This window comes from Mesoplodon densirostris, chromosome 14 (assembly GCF_025265405.1).
Source record: "Mesoplodon densirostris isolate mMesDen1 chromosome 14, mMesDen1 primary haplotype, whole genome shotgun sequence".
Lineage (NCBI taxonomy): Eukaryota > Metazoa > Chordata > Mammalia > Artiodactyla > Ziphiidae > Mesoplodon > Mesoplodon densirostris.
In genome coordinates, this window is record NC_082674.1 from 87,866,714 (window position 1) to 87,884,955 (window position 18,242).

General features: G+C 36.8%; 1 protein-coding gene across 1 annotated transcript in view; it reads left to right on the forward strand.

Moving 5' to 3' along the window:
• Positions 1-264: 264 nt before the first annotated feature.
• Positions 265-18,242, forward strand: part of LOC132501442 (short coiled-coil protein-like) — a 94,298-nt gene continuing 76,320 nt past the window's right edge. The window contains exon 1 of the mRNA XM_060117003.1: positions 265-561. Within this exon, the coding sequence (XP_059972986.1) occupies positions 265-561 (297 nt within the window). The remainder of the gene's footprint in view (positions 562-18,242) is intronic.

Genomic DNA, 18,242 nt, shown 5'->3' on the forward strand with positions numbered 1-18,242 from the left:
GTGAGGGCATGGCCTGAGGAGATGGGAGTGAGGAAATCCACAACCTGGAATGCTTGTGGAGGAAACAGGGACTACCATAAAAGTGAAGTGCAATTGCTGAGTGATGCACAAAGGGTGGGGCTGCCATTGTAGCTTCTTTTCCCATGCACTAGCCCCTGCCTCCCTGAGAACTAGAAAGGGCTCCCATCAGGGCAGGTTCTCTTGAAACCCTGGCAGCAGCCGCCTCTTCTTCTGAGCCCCATCCCCACTGGGGCAGGTTCCCTCATGCCCTGGATGCCAGTTCCCCCTCCTCGCCGGGGTAGGCTGTGTGCTCTGGGGCAGCCTTGGGAGCAGATACCTGTGGGTGGTCCACATGCAGAGGTGGGACTGAAACCACAGCCGAGCCCCAGGGGCCAAAGAACTAAAGAAGAAAAGCTGAAATCTCTCCTCACAGTTGCACAAACTGTGGACTGTCACACCCACAACTGGTTTTGTAAACTCAGCACCTACAGTACATCTGAAAACACAACAAGTCCTCCTGCAGCCAAGATGGATCTAAGCAGCTGTAGACTCTGTGGGCACGTACATATAGGGGTAGGGCCAGGCCAGAGTATGAGCTGCCCCCATAGAGCCCATAGCAGGTCCAGATCCAAGATCCATGATTACTGCAATTCCAGGATCTGACTTCAGTGAATCTGAGCTGCTGGCCTGGTGAAAACAATGTCTGAGAGCCACAAGAGCCAATTACCAGCATCTCCATGATTAAGGTGGGTCTGAGAGCAATGTCAACAACAGTGTAATCTGAGAGCTCATAAAATGGGTAAAAGGTGACACAACAGAGCACACCCACAGGTAACTCCAAAGTAGGGACACTCAGTGGCTTCTCTCCCAGTAGGAATGCTCCAATTCCACCTACCTCACACCACAGATCAGAAACACAGCTAAGAAACAGATCTGGGGGCCTCTACTCCAACAACTAGGGAGCAGACCCTGCCCCTGGCAAGGCAGTGACACCAACAGAGCAAAGGGGAGACCCTGCTCAAGATCCAGGGCAGGTTCTAGTCACCACAACATCAGTCACAACTCCTAACAAGCGGATAGTGGCCAGCATACACTGAGGAAAGAGGTGGCAGATATTTTTAACAAAAAGAGCACTCACACCAAAAAAATATTAAACCCACTCAGGCTATACAGGGACGTTCCCAAATAAATATAGCCCTCCAAGACAGTCTGGGGTTCTGGCATCAGGAGGAAGAACCCCCAGAGCATTTAGCCTTGAAGGCCAGTGGGGTTCAAGTGAAGGAGTTCCACAGGGCTTGGAGAAACAGAGACTCCACTCTTTGAGGGTGTACACAGGGTCTCACATGCACTGGGAACCAGCACAAGGCAGTACCTCCATAGGAACCTGGTCTAAACCTACCTAGGGGTCTTGAAGTGTCTCTTGGGGAGATGAAGGTTGACTGTATCACCCTGATACGAAAACCAGACAACAATACTACAAAAAAAAAGAAAGAAAGAAAATTACAGGCCAATATCACTGATAACATAGATGCAAAAATCCTCAACAAAATACTAGAAAACAGAATCCAACCACACACTAAAAGGATCATGCACCATGATCAAGTGGGATTTAACCCAGGGATGCAAGTATTCTTCAATATACTTAAATCAATCACTGTGATGCACCACATTAACAAATTGAAGAATAAAAACCATACGATCATCTCAATAGGTGCAGAAAAAGCTTTTGACAAAATTCAACACCAATTTATGGTGAAAACTCTCCAGAAAGTGGGGATAGAGGGAACCTACCTCAATAATAAAGGCCATATAGGACAAACCTAACATCATTCTCAATGGTGAATCACTGAAAGGATTTTCTCTGAGGTCAGAAACAAGACAAGGATGTTCAGTCTCCCACTTTTATTCAACATAGTTTTGGAAGTCCTAGATATGGCAATCAGAGAAAAAAAAGAAATAAAAGGAATCCGAATAGGAAAAGAAGTAAACCTGTCACTGTTTGCAGATGACATGATACTATACATAGAAAATCCTAAAGATGCTACCAGAAAACTGCTAGAGCTCATCAGTTAATTTGGAAAAGTTACAAGATACAAAATTAATACACAGAAATCACTTGCATTCCTATACACTAACAATGAAAGATCAGAAAGAGTAATGAAGGAAAAAAATCCCATTTACCATCTCCTCGAAAAGAATAAAATACCTAGGAATAGAACCTACCTAAGGAGACAAAAAACTGTACTCAAAAACTCTATGATACTGATGAAAGAAATCAAATATGACACAAACGGTTGGAGAGATATACCATGTTCTTGGATTGTAAGAATCAATATTGTCAAAATGACTATACTACCCAAAGCAATCTATAGATTCAATGCGATCCCTATCAAATTATAAATAGCATTTTTAAAGTATTTATTTATTTATTTATTTATTTTTGGCTCTGTTGGGTCTTCATTGCTACATGCGGGCTTTCTCTAGTTGCATTGTTGTGCATTGGCTTCTCATTGTGGTGGCTTCTACTGTTGTGGAGCACCTTCTCTAGGCGTGCAGGCTCAGTAGTTGTGGCACGTGGGCTTAGTTGCTCTGTGGCATGTGGGATCTTCCCAGACCAGGGCTCGAACCCATGTCCCCAGCATTGGCATGCAGATTCTTAACCACTGTGCCACCAGGGAAGTCCCTCAATAGCATTTTTCATAGAATTAAAGCAAAAAAAATATTACAATTTGAATGGAAATAGAAAAGACCCTCAATAGCCAAACCAATCTTGAGAAAGCAAAATGGGGCTGGAGGAATCAGGCTCCCTGACTTCAGGCTATACTATGAAGCTGCAGTCATCAAAACAGTATGGTACTAGCACAATAACAGAAATATAGATCAATGGAACAGAATAGAAGATCAAGAGATAAACCCATGCACCTATGGTCACCTATTCTATGACAAAGTAGGCAAGAATATACAATGGAGAAAATACAGTCTCTTCAATAAGTAGTGCTGGGAAAACTGGACAGCTACATGTAAAAGAATGAAGGTAGAATATTTTCTTATATCATATACAAAAATAAACTCATAATTAATTAAAGACCTAAATGTAAAGCACTTTAAAACTCTTAGAGGGAAACAGGCAGAACCTGTACCACCTCACACTGGTCAGGATGGCCATCATCAAAAAATCTACATACATAAATGCTGGAAATTGTGTGGAGAAAAGGGAACTCTCATACACTGTTGGTGGAAATGTAAATTGGTACAACCAGTATGGAGAACAGTATGGAGGTTCCTTAAAAAACTAAAAACAGAGCTACTATATGATGCAGCAATCCCACTCCTGGGCATATATCCAGAGAAAACCATAATTCGAAAATATATAGGCACCCCAATATTCATTGCAGCACTATTTGGGGCAGCCAGGACATGGAAACAACCTAAATGTCCATCAACGGAGGAATGGATAAAGAAGATGTGGTACATATATACAATGGACTATTACTTAGCCATAAAAAAGAATGAAATAATGCCATTTGCAGCAACATGGATGGACCTAGAGATTGTCATACTGACTGAAGTAAGTCAGACAGAGAAACACATATATCATATGATATAGCTTATATATAGAATATTTAAAAAATGGTACAAATGAACTTATTTTCAAAACAGAAATAGAGTCACAGATGTAAAAAACAAATTTATGGTTACCGGGGGGAAAGCAGGGGAGTAGAGATAAATTAGAAGGTTAGGGTTGACATATACACACTACTATATATAAAATAGATAACTAATAAGGACCTACTGTATAGCATAGGGAACTCTACTCAATACTCTGAAATGACTTATATGGGAAAAGAATCTAAAAAAAGAGTTGATATATGTATATGTATAACTGATTCAATTGCTATACCACAGAAATGAACACAACATTTTAAATCAACTATACTCCAATAAAAATTTTTAAAAAAAAGAATGTTGCTAAAGATCCTATGTAGAACACAGCCTCCATAACAAAATTATTCAACCCAAAACATCAGTAGTACTACTGTTGAGATATAGTGTTTTGATTTGTTAAAACACCTATGGATTAGTAAGGTCAGGACATAAACTGATTAAAACTGAAACAAATACTGGGAAGCTCTGCTCTGGAACAGAGATTGAATCAGTGGTGATTCACTCCAGGTGGCCACAGAGGTCTGGAGACTGCTATAACAGATAAACTGAATGAAGCCATGAGCTCCCAAAGATAACAGAATTAGTACTTAGGAGTCTATTATCAGATCTGGAAATAAATCATCTCATAGATTATTGTTTTCTAAACTACTAATTTGTGACCCACTGTCTATGACCCACTAATGAAACCATTTGTCACTTTAAAATAGGAAATAGGGTAGAAAATATTAAAAGTGATGTCATTACAATGGGAATTTTTATGACACTTCTTAAAAATGTGTGTATAATTGATCACAATGAAAAACATATTTCTTAAAATAGATCACAGCTAAAAATGCTCAAAATATGTTAAGATTTTCTAGTTTCCTCACTTAGATTTGCTAGATTCCCAGTTTCTGAATCAGTATATGTCCTCAAAGACCATCTTCATAGCCTGCAAATAAATATAAAATTTGGTTTCATCTGCAAATTTGTGTAAGAATATATACATTTATACTTTAAAAAAACCAGAAAGACTACAGAATGTAGGATATTCATCAATGTAACAATGGAATATATTCCTAATGACAAAGATTTGCTTAATTTAATTTATTCTGTACTGTCCAAAATTCTATGGTGAATCTATGTTACTTTTCCAGTCAGAAAATACTCATATACATATATATGTATATATATATACACATATATATGTATATGTGTATATATATATACATATATATATATATATATATATATATATATATATATATAAGAAATGTTGCTATCATTTAAGAAAACTATTTCTGATGGAAGACTCATGGGGAACACAGGTTTAGTGTGTTCAAGAGTGAATGTTTTAATAAGGAAATAAGTTATTTGTAAGTGACCAAAATAGCACATGGAGAGGAAACTAGAGAAATTTGGGAATTTTCTTTTTAAATAAATTTGGTAGGTTTATAAAATAAACACAGAAAAAGTTAAAGTTTATGAAAAACACTACTCTAAAGAGGATTTCAGAAGTGAATTTTTTTTTTTTTTTTTTTTTTTTTGCGGTATGCGGGCCTCTCACTGTTGTGGCCTCCCCCGTTGCGGAGCACAGGCTCCGGACGCGCAGGCTCCGGATGCGCAGGCTCAGCGGCCATGGCTCACGGGCCATGGCTCACGGGCCCAGCCGCTCCGCGGCATATGGGATCCTCCCAGACCGGGGCACGAACCCGTATCCCCTGCATCGGCAGGCGGACTCTCAACCACTTGCGCCACCAGGGAGGCCCCAGAAGTGAATTTTGAAACAGGAACATTTCTTGATAAAGAATGTAGGTCTCCAAAAACGTTAGTTTGAAAATTGATGTTTATTATTTTTTTTTTTTTTTTTTTTTTTTTTTTTTGCGGTACGTTGACCTCTCACTGTTGTGGCCTCTCCCTTTGCAGAGCACAGGCTCCGGACGTGCAGGCTCAGTGGCCATGTCTCACGGGCCCAGCCACTCCGTGGCATGTGGGATCCTCCCGGAATGGGGCATGAACCCGTGTCCCCTGCATCTGCAGGTGGACTCTCAACCACTGTGCCACCAGGGAAGCCCGATGTTTATTAATTTTATAAACTGTTTGTTATTGTTAAAAATTAGCAATCTCACCATTAATAATCACATCCTCTAAACACTTAGAGGCATAAATATATATATGTAATTGTTAAAATTAAAACAAACAAACCCTCACAAAATTATTTCTATTCTTCTCAGTCACAGCAAGCTACAAAAGATCATTTTGGAGCTCAGTAGCATTAAATACATTTTTCAGGAATTCAAATATTTATGGTAAACATAAGATCATACGTATGTGGTAATATGTAAAAGACAAATTATTTATGGGCCAATGTATGAGACAAATTTTTGCAAACATTTATAAATCATTCACAAGACACATTATTCTTCTGAAATGATTTATCATGTAACAGAATACATACAATTATGATGAATAGCAGATAAATCCCTTGTAAAATATTTACAATGTATCAATTGCTCAAATACTAATTACTATACTCATTAATTCAAGTAATTTGTAAGTGATTTACAAGTTAGTTGTCATCCAGGCAGTTGAGAATTTACAGCTTGACACAAATATATATCAAGAGAGCGTTAGGGGATCCTCTTTGTAGATCTTCTTCCTTCATTTTCCTGTTGAAGACTGACTGCAACTATTATAAGTTTGGGCTGTAGAAGGATCATTAATTTGTTGGAATTAGTTAGTTGGTGACAATTTGGTAAATGGATCAAGAGTAAGAAGTCATACGATTTCCAGTAAATGTAGTGAGTGGCTCAGATCACAGCTGCTTACATTACAAGTTTATTTCTAGATCATGCTATAGGTTCAGTGCAGCTTTGCTGAGGTTCTACTCGTTTTGGAAGACAGTCCTCCATGGTGCTCTCACACTACTGTCTTTGAGCAGAGACATTGCTGGACATCACTCTAGACTATCTTTTCAGAGTAGTTTGCATATTGAACAGCCTTGGATGATAAAGTATCTCCCTCTGAAGCAAAAAGAGTGCTTGTTTAATGCCCAGTATAATAAAGTTAATTTATCCCTCCAGGGAAAATGCCCTGCATGTTTGTTTCAATCAATTATAAAAGATTTGGGTTTCCTAACTTGAGGTTACCATGCATGTGCTCTTCAACCTGACCACCTCCATGTCACTCCCAAGGGGAACCTGGGGACAAGGTAAACTGACATGAAACATGATGCTCATGCTGCTTACCTGTACTGTGAGTAATAATATTTTTTATCTGACTCAAGTGTCTCATACCTTCTATTCTAAAACAGTGGGAGGATGAAATTGTATGTTTGCAAGTAGAGTAAAATCTCAGACCCTTCATAATTGGTTATGGTTCCATGTTGTTTTTACTCTAGGAGCCAGGCTGATGGAGCAGCTTGTCTCTGAAATATTATCAGGGGATATAATAACTAATGAAATTACTCTCAAATCTTCTTCCTGGAAGGAAAAACATCATTTATTTTCACATTTTATTGTTTAAATCAGGGTTTCTCAAATTTGGCACTACTGATATTTTGAGCTGGATAATTATTTGTTGTAAAGAGTTGTCCTGTGCATTGCAGAATATTAAACAACATCCCTGGCTTCTATCTATTCAGAATCAGTAATAACCCCTCCCTTAATTGTGGCAACCCAAAGTATCTTCAGATATTGACAAATGGTCCCTTTGGTGACAAAATTGCTCCAGGTTGAAAACAACTGGCCTAAAGCAAAACACATGGCAAGATCAAATTTCAGCAGTTTGAGAATGTATAATCTTCTCCTTGGGAAGGACATTGAATTGAGCAGCACTAATTATGCATGAACACTAATTCAATTTACCACAGGAGACCACTTACATTATCAACTGTATGAGTTAGTAGAGGATGCTTGGCCCTATCTAGTTTTAGCTAACCCAACAAATACAGAAAAGCTTTTACTTAATGGGAAGAATACATGCCTTGCCTCAAAAACTTCCAACTGGAGCTCCCATCAAGATTGCACACATTGTGGGGAGACCAAGATGGCAGAGTAAGAGGATGCAGAGCTTCCAGTCCCCACAAACACATCGAAAATACATAAGCTTGTGGAGCACTTATCACTGAAAATAAACTGGAGACTGGCAGAAAGACTCATACAATCAAAGCTGTAAGAGAGATCCACACGGAATTGAGTAGGAAGAGAAGATAAACCATCAGGTTAGAACAATCACCCACTGGGAGGGGACACAGAAGAGGAGGAGAATTACATGGGTTTTGAGATCCTCCTTGGGAAGTAAGTAGTACAAACCACATTTTGGGTGCCCCAGTTCTAGGGTGCAACACCAGGAGGATGAGTCCTCTTTAGCTGATTTGAAAACTAGTAGGACTGACAGCAGGGCTGAAAGAAACTTAGGCTCTGCTTGTGAAGAGCATACACACACTTGCTTATTCCAAAAACAAGGTGGAGGAAGCAGATTTAAACTTCTCAGGACCCTGGCCAGTTTCCTGAGACTGTCATGGCGTGTACCCCAGCCTGAGCCAAGCTCATGCTCCAGTCCCTCTTGCTCTAGGATGCAGCTCCACTCTAGGGTGAGGGGTGTCACACTAAGGGGAGTGAACAGTTATGAGGGACAAAGCCAGCTTGGTCCCAGAACAGCATACAAAGGGGGGTATGGGCAGCCTTGCAGGAGCCTAAGGAGGCAGAGAGTCAGGAGTAGTCTGAGACTCTGGTGCTGGGGCCACAACAACCCATACCCTGACTCATGCTCAGTGTGTGTTCTGGCCCCTCTTGCTCCAGGATAGCTTCCCTTGGTGCAATAGTGCCAGTGTTGGGAGGGGTAGAGTACTCACTTCTAGCAAACAGCCAGAATGAACATGATGCCCAGGGCTTCTGCTCCAGCAGCTTGGGACCCGACCCCAGCCCCAATAGCATGATATTGGCCACTGAGGAGAGGAGAAGCCTCAGCTCACACCTGCCTCTGGTTCAAGACCCTCTAACTCCAGCTGCACTTTCTACCTCGTTGACAGCTTCTAGTGCACCCTGGGGAAAAACGTGCCTCCAGCTGTCCCACCTAAGCCACTGAGCACACTCAGAAGGTACAGGGATGTGCCCATATAAGGAGACAACTTCAAGACTAGAATAGTTAACAATTTCACCTAATTTCATGAAGACAGAGAAAGTTAAGCAAAACGAGAGAACAGAGGAATTTATTTCAAATGAAAGAACAATAAAACCCCTAAAAAACAGCTAATGAAACAGAAAAAATGTAATTTATCAGATAAAGAGTTCAAAGCACTATTACTAAAAATGCTAAGTGAATTAGGGAAAAGAATAGATGAAGACAGTGAGAATTTTAAAAAAGAAACAGAAAACAGCTCCAGTCAGTAATGAAGAATACAATAACTCAAATGAAAAACCCACTAGAAGGAATGAACTCCAAAGTGATACAGAAGAACACATAAGAGGTCAGGAAGACAGAATAGTGGAAATCATGCAATCAAAACAAAATAAACAAGAAAAACAACTTAAAGCAAAGGTGGATGGAACAGTTTAAGGGACTTCTAGGACAACATCAAAAGTAGCAGCATTCTCCCAGAAGGAGAAGAGAGAGGGAAAGAAGTCAAAATATTTTTGAGAAATTATGGCTGAAAACGTCCCAAACCTAAAGAAGGAAACAGCTATCCAGGTAGAGTAAGCAGAGGGCCCCAAACAAGATGAACCCAAACAGACCTACACCAAGACATATTACAATTAAAATGGCAAAAATGGAGAAGATTCTAAAGACAGAAAAAGAAAAAAAAAAGAGTTACTTAAAAGGGAACCCACATAAAGTTATCAGCTGATTTCACTACAGAAATATTGTAGGCATGAAAGGAATAGTAAGATATATTCAAAGTCCTGAAAGGGAAAAACCTGCAATCTAAGATACTCTACTTAGCAAGATTATCATTTAGAAAAGAAGGAGAATTAAAGAATTTCTTAGACAAGCAAAAATTAAAAGAATAGAGCAATACTAAACCTATCCTAAAAGAATTACTGAAAGATCTTCTTTAAATAGAAAAGAAAAGAAAAGAAGAATCTACAGGAAAGACAAAATTACAACAGGAAAGTAAATCACTTAAATAAGTCTGTACACAGATTTTTTTTTTCAAAAATCAAAATACTTTTGGGAAAGCAATTATAACTACAGTGAACAGGAAAAAGGATAAGCATGAAGATGTAAAAAAGGACACCAGAATCATAAAATGTGGGGAAGGGGAGTAAGAAAATGTAGATTTTCTTTTTTCTTTCTTTCTTTTTTTTTTTAAGAACTAGACAGGGTCTTTTTCTTTTTTTCGGGGGTGGGGTGGGTAGGAGTTTATTAATTTATTTATTTATTTTTGCTGTGTTGGGTCTTCGTTTCTGTGCGAGGGCTCTCTCTAGTTGTGGCAAGCGGGGGCCACTCTTCATTGCGGTGCGCGGGCCTCTCACTATCGCGGCCTCTCTTAATGCGGAGCACAAGCTCCAGATGCACAGGCTCAGTAGTTGTGGCTCACGGGCCTAGCTGCTCCGCGGCATGTGGGATCTTCCCAGACCAGGGCTCGAACCTGTGTCCCCTGCATTAGCAGGCAGACTCTCAACCACTGAGCCACCAGGGAAGCCCTAGATTTTCTTTTAATAATGTGTTTGAGCTTATATGGCTACCACTCTAAAGCATGTAGATATAGTAATGTGTTTACATACTTGAAAAACAGTGTAACCAAAAATCAAAAACATACAATAGATTTACCAGAAACAAAAAGGAGAGAACTCAAACATGACAAAAAGAAAACCATCAAACCACAGAAGGAAAAACAAAAAAGAACAAAGAAGAAATACAAAATCAATTAGAAAACAAAGTTGAAAATGGCAATAAATACATATCTATCAATAATTACCTTAAATGTCAATGGTCTAAATGCTCTGATCAAAAGACATAGAGTGGCAGACTGGATAACAAAAGAAGAGCCTACAATATGCTGCCTACAAAAAATCTCACTTTAGGGTGAAGGACACACATAGATTGAAAATGATGGGATGAAAAAAGCTATTTCATTCAAGTGGAAATGACAAGAAAGCAGGGATAACATACTCATATCAGACAAAATAGGCTTTAGAACAAAGGTCATAAATAAAGATAAAGAGGGACACTATATCATGATAAAAGAATCAATACAAGAAGATATTACACTTGTTAACATATATGGTCCCAAACAGAAGCACCCTAATATATCAAAGAAATAGTAACGGACATGAAGGGAAAAACTGACAAGAATACAATAATAATAGGAGACTTTAACACCCCATTGGCATCAATGGGCAGAACGTTCAGATAGAAAATCAATAAGGTGATTAATAGAGATCCTTACTAACGCAATATAACAGTTAGACTTATTTGATATTTTCAGGACATTAAATCCAATAAAACCCTTAGAATACACATTCTTTTCAAGTTCATATGGAATATTCTTTAGGATAGACCATGTAATCATTCACAAAACAAGCCTCAATAAATTTAAGAGAATAGAAATTGTTTTGAGCATCTCTTCTGAACATAATGACATGAAAATAAAAATGAGCCACAGAAAAATAAATGAGAATAAAGCAATTACATGAAGACAAAACAACATGCTATAAAACAACAACAACAACAAAACAGTGGGTAAACAATGAAATCAAAAATCAAAGAGAAAATTTAAAAATACTTTACGACAAATGACAATGAAAACACAACCATACAAATTATATGGAATACAGCAAAAGCAGTGCTAAGAGGGAAGTTCATAGCAATACAAATAAGAAAAATAAGAAAAGTCTCAAATAAACAACTTAACTTACCACCTAAAAGAATCAGAAAAAGAAGAAAAAACAAAACCTAAAGTCAGAAGAAGGGAGGAAAAAATAAATATCAAAGAAGAAATAAGTAAAATAAAGATTAAAAGACAATAGAAAAAAATCAATAAAACCAAGAACTGTTTTTTTTGAAAGGATAAACGAAATTGACAAATCTCTGGCCAGGCTTACCAAGAAGAAAAGAGAGAGGGTCCAAATAAACAAAATAAGAAATGAAAGAGAAGGAATAACAACCAATATTGCAGAAATACAAACAACCATAAGAGAATACTATGAACAATTATATGCCAACAAATTGGACAAACTAGAATAAATGGACAAGTTTCTAGAAACATACAGTCCACAAAACTGAGTCAAGAAGAAATAGATAATTTGAATGATCCATCACTAGAAGTGAAATAGAATCTGTAATTAAAGGAAAAAAAAAACTGCCTGCAAACAAAAGACAAGGACCAAATGCTTTCAAGGGGAAATTCTACCAAACATACAAAGAAGAATTTATATCAATCCTTCTCAAGATCTTCCAAAAGATTGAAGAGAAGGGAACACTTCCAAAGTCATTCTATGAAGCCACCATCACCCTGGTCCCAACACCAGAAAACAGGACTACCAAAAAAGAAAATTACAGGCCAATATCCTTGATCAATATACTGTAAAGATCCCCAACACAATATTCGCAACCCAAATCCAACACATAAAATGGATCATACACCCTGATCGAGTTGGAGTCATCCCAGGGTCACAAGAATGATGCAACATGTACAAATCAATCAATGTGATACACCATATTAAAGAAAGAAAATGATCATCTCAATAGATGTAGAAAAAAACATTTGATAAAATTCAACATCCATTCATGATAAAAAAAAAAAAAACTCTACCAGAATGGGTATAGAGGGAACATATCCCAACAAAATATAAGCTATTTATGACAAACCCACAGCCAACATAATACTTAATGGTGAAAAGCTGAAAGCCTTCCCACTAAAATCTGGAGCAGGACAAGGATGCCACCTCTCACCACTTTTGTTCAACATAGTATTGTAAGTCCTAACCACAGCAGTCAGACAAGAAAAAATTAAATAAAAAATATCTAAATTGGAAAGGAAAAGGTAAAATTGTCATTATATGCAGGTGACATAATACTCTACATGGAAAACACAAAAGACTCCACACAATAAATAGTAGAATTAATAAACAAATTCAGGGGCTTCCCTGGTGGCGCAGTGGTTGAGAGTCCGCCTGCCAATGCGGGGGGCACGGGTTCATGCTCTGGTCTGGGAGGATCCCACATGCCTCAGAGCAGCCCAGCCTGTGAGCCATGGCTGCTGAGCCTGTGCGTCCGGAGCCTGTGCTCTGCAGTGGGTGAGGCCACAACAGTGAGAGGCCCACATACTGCAAAAAAATATAAAATAAAAAATAAATAAACAAATTAAGCAAGGTAGCAAGATACAACATTAATATACAGAAATATGTTGCGTATCTACATTAACAATGAAATATCAGGAAGAGAAAGTAAAAAGAAAAAAAATTCCCCTTTAAAATTGCGTGAAAAAAATACCTGGGAAGAAGCCTAACCAATGAGATGAAAGAGTTATATGCTGAGAACTATAAAGCATTGATAAAGGAAATTGAAGATGATCCAAAGAAATGGAAAGATATCCCATCTTGGATTGGAAGAACTAATATTGTTAAAATGACCATATTACTCAAAGCAATCAACAGATTCAATGCTATCCCTACCAAATTATCCATGACATTTTTCACAGAACTACAGCAAATAATCCTAAAATTTATATGGAAGCAGAAAAGACCCAGAATTGCAATAACAATCCTGAGGAAAAAGAATAAATCTGTAGGTATAACCTCCCATACTTCAGATAATACTACAAATCTACAGTATCAAAATAGCATCATAGGGCTTCCCTGGTGGCGCAGTGGTTGAGAGTCCGCCTGCCGATGCAGGGGACACGGGTTCGTGCCCCGGTCCGGGAAGATCCCACATGCCACGGAGCAGCTGGGCCCGTGAGCCATGGCCGCTGAGCCTGCGCGTCCGGAGCCTGTGCTTCGCAACGGGAGAGGCCACAACAGTGAGAGGCCCACGTACAGCACAAAAAAAAAAAAATAGCATCATATAGGCACAAAAACAGACATATGGATCAATGGAAGAGAATAGAGAGCACAGAAATAAACCCATACACCCACAGCTAATTAATCTTCAACAAAGGAGCCAAGAATATACAATGGAGAAGAGACAGTCTCTTCAACAAGTGGTGTTGGGCAAGCTGGACAGCCTCATGTAAATCAATGAAGTTAGAACACTCTCTCACATCACACATAAAAATAAACACAAAATGGTTTAAAGATTTAAATATGAAATGATGCCATAAAACTCCTGGAAGGGAACATAGGAAAAACATTCTCTGACTTAAATTCTGGCAATGTTTTCTTAGGTCAATCTCCCAAGGCAACAGAAATAAAAGCAAGAAAAACAAATATATCCTAATCAAACATAAACATTTGCACAGCAAAGGAAACCATAAACAGAACAAAAAGACAACCTGTGGACTGGGAGAAAATAGTTGCCAAAGATATGAACAACAGGGCTTAATTTCCAAAATATATAAACAGCTCATGCAGCTCAATAGCAAAAAAACAAATAGCTCAATCAAAAAGTGGGCAGAAGACCTAAATAGAAATTTCTGCAAAGAAGACATGCAGATGGCCAATAGGCATATGAAAATATGCTCAACACTGCTAATTATTAAAGAAATGCAAAGCAAAATACAATGAAGTATCACCTCACATTGGTCAGAATAGCCATCATTATAAAGTCTACAAATAATAAATTCTGGAGAAGGTATGGAGAAGTTGGAACCTTGCACACTGTTGGTGGGAATGTAAATTAGTGCAGGCACTATGGAGAACCGTATGGAAGTTCCTTAAAAAACTAAAAATAGAGCTACCATATGATCTAGCAATCCCATTCCTAGGCATATATATCTGAAGAAACTCTAATTGGAAAAAATACATGCACCCCAATGGTTATAGCAGCACTATTTACAATAGCTAAGGCAAGGAAACAACCAAAATGTCCATCGACAGATGAATGGATAAAGAAGATGCAGTGTATATATACAATGGGATATTACTCAACTATAAAAAGAATGAAATAACGTCATTTGCCACAATATGGATGGACTTAGAGATTATCATACTAAGTGAAGTATGTCAGAAAGAGAAAGATAAATATCATATAATATCACTAATATGTGGAATCCAAAAAAAATGGTAACAAACAAATGAGATTATTTGCAAAACAGACTCACAGACATAGAAAGCAAACTTACATTTACCAAAGGGGAAAGGTGAGGAGGGATAAATTAGGAGTTTGGGATTAGCAGACACAAACAACTATACTTAAAATAGATAAACAACAAGGTCCTAATGTACAGCACAGGGGGCTACATTCAATATCTTATAATAAACTATAATGGAAAAGAATCTGAAAAAAATTAAAAAATAATAAATGTTAACTGGAATTTGTTAAATCACTACATTGTTCCATTTTGACTTTCTCTCTATTCTTCTTCTAATCATGTTAGAGTGGCCATGGACAATTTGGTTCTGTTTGGTCTTAACATATAAATGAATGAGTAGAACTCAGAATTTATGTGTGAATTTGGGTGAAAAAAAAGTACATCTTTATGTACAATGACTTAGTATTTCCTTTACTTATGAATGAAAGCATTAAACCTCAGTAAATTAGCAATATCTGTGACTAGTTTTTTCTCATTGACATTACATATATATTGTATCATCATAGAGTCATGATAGCTAACTCAGCATATACTTTGCTTATCACTATTTGAAATCATAGGGATTAAATCCTTTAATTGTAATGTAATAATAAAGACACACCTATATTAATATATTGCAAATGTATTATTTATATATGGATTTCAATATAATTGATTTAGTTTTTAATATTAATATATTATTTTATGCACTTATTATTCTGAAAATTCCAGAGGCTTCAGATTGCCAAAGAGGTCAGTAGTACCAAAAAGATTTAAAATACTTAGGCAAAGAAGAAAGTTTGTAGTGAATACATGTAGATTGGGTTTAGAGGGATATATTTATGTGTTCCACAGTAGCTTCCATGTACAATTAAGTTATAGCACCTTGCCCTGGATTAGGAATGGCTTCCAAGAATACTCCAGCCACCTGTTCTGCTGACTCATTCATAGTTGAAGGTGTAGAGCAAGCGGTCAAATCACAAGATGAAGATGCCTCATAGCACCTGCTCTTAGAAACTTGTGGATAGTGGAGAAGAAATAAGTTTTGAAAAGTATGGAGGCAGATGCTAATCTGTGAAAAATTCTTCTAATCTGAGATTTATAAAACTGTATGTCCAGGATTCAGGTGTCTTGCAGCCTAATTAAAATACATATTTGCTTCCATCCAAATATACTTGAAAATGAAGTATCCTTAATTATAGATATATTTTTATTTCTTTCATAGTGAAATTAACCAAAGTAACATAAATCGTAATTATTTTATAGAGAGAGCAAAATTCTGCAGCAGTAACACAAATAGTGAGTGTGTTTGAGTGTTAAGATACATGTGTTTTATGAAAATGGTGTTAGATTTCACCTCTGCTGAATCTTGACCTGAGGAATGCTAGGATTCTACCTGTGTGGCAAAATAGCCTGAAGAAACAAGTGTTACTGTGAGAAATTTCTATGCCTCTTCATCAATAAGTCAATATAGTCAATGTTTCTGGTACAACAGTAATTTGATTACATATTATGTAGCTCAGAATGACAGAGTGCCAATTTAAAAACACATTTGGATTATTCCTGTGCATATGTTAATTTTAGACTAATTTTAATTATTATTTTCAGGTTTATTAATCATACCAAAGTCATCTACACTAAAAACAAAAAATGAGTGGAAGCTAGATGTGTGAAGGGAAAGAAAGAAGACTGGCAGAAATGACACAAGAAACCAATGACATATTTTGTAGTTACTGCAAAGAATAGAGTAGTTATATATGAACAGATAGGAATTGTGTACAGTCATATAGCTAGGTAAAATATATCAGTTAAAAAATCAGTGTGAAGAATATGCTACAATTTGTTTGATAAAAGAAGCACATGCACAAATGTATGTAAATTCGTGGACTATCTCAGATACAACAGATTGGTTATGAGTTAATGGTGTGACTTCTGAGAAAAGTAAAAGGGTACTTGGGTACAGGGGAGGGACACAGATTATTTTTTTTCACTTATACCAATGTATATCTTTTGAATTTTACAACTTTCCAAAAAGGTTGGCTATTTAATAAATACATGTGTAAGTAAATTTTTATTAAAATATAGTTCAAAATGAGCCAAAATACAAAATGCATCTGTATGGTAATTATGAGACCATCTATCAAAAATAACCGTAAACAAATTAGCAAAACCATGTCAGGAAAACCATATTAACAATATCAATATTAATGGGCAAGTTAGTAATCCAGGTAGACAAATTAGATAAAAAGGATTATGTTCTTTTTATTAAAACTTCTCTACAGAGTGAAACGGTTTTGTCATAACAGTTTATACAATTGAATTTGTAGCATCCAAATGCATGAAAATATTGCCCAAACCCCAATTTTACTGGAAAACTTTGACTTACTTCTGTTAGACTTGACAAACTAAAAAAAGAAAAAGTAAATATAAAAAATGAGTGATGGAATATTATCTTTAATAATAATGTTGCTTTGATAATTTTATATAAAATATTGTACACTACGGAGAATATATACTGTTTTTAAATGTCTGTGAATGTTTTAAAAAATTGAGATAACAATGAATACCTTATGGAGATCATATTATCTGACTTCCACTAGATGATTCTAGAAAGTAATAATGAAATAAACCAAAATAATCAAACTACTTGGAAACCAAAAGCACTATCCTTAATAACTTTTGGGTCAAAGAGAGATCAAAACTACAACTCAGGCTTTAAAGAAAGACAATGAAAATAACAAGACTATATTTCAAAGCATGTGAGATGCAACTAAAGGTAAAATCAGATGAAAAAGAGGAGCAATAAATATTTTCATTATAAAACAAGAAACAATTAGTAATGAATTCCACATTTAATTAAATAAATGAGAAGAAAAACAACAACAAGATCCCCACTTCTAAAGACTATAACTAAAAATATAGGTGGGGGAATAATGCTTTTAAAATAGGAGGAAGAGTAAAAACAAAATTAACAAATTGGAAAATACAAACATTTAAGAATTGATGAAGAAATATTGGCACTGGTTATTTGCAAAGATCAGTATAGTAGACAGTCTTCTGACAAGGCTAGCTAGAAAACACTATATAGAATGAATAATTACAAATGTCATATAACCACAGAGACCTGTACTTTGAGATGATGTGAAAATTGGATTATTTTTTAAGATGAAAGACTCTTGAAATTTTCTAAATTTGAAGGAAAGAGGACAGTAGATAGAACTGTATTGAGGAAATACAAGAAGGGAAATCAATAGAGCAAGGTCTCTAAGAAAGCCATAGCCCAGGTTGAGAAATAAGCTATGAAAAGGAAGGACAACTCTTTTATTACAGCAGTTAAAAAGAAAAAGTAGGTGGGTGCAGACTCAGACAAATTGGTAGGTGGTAGGTTCATGATGGGAAGTTAAAGGAGTTGAGTGTTAAG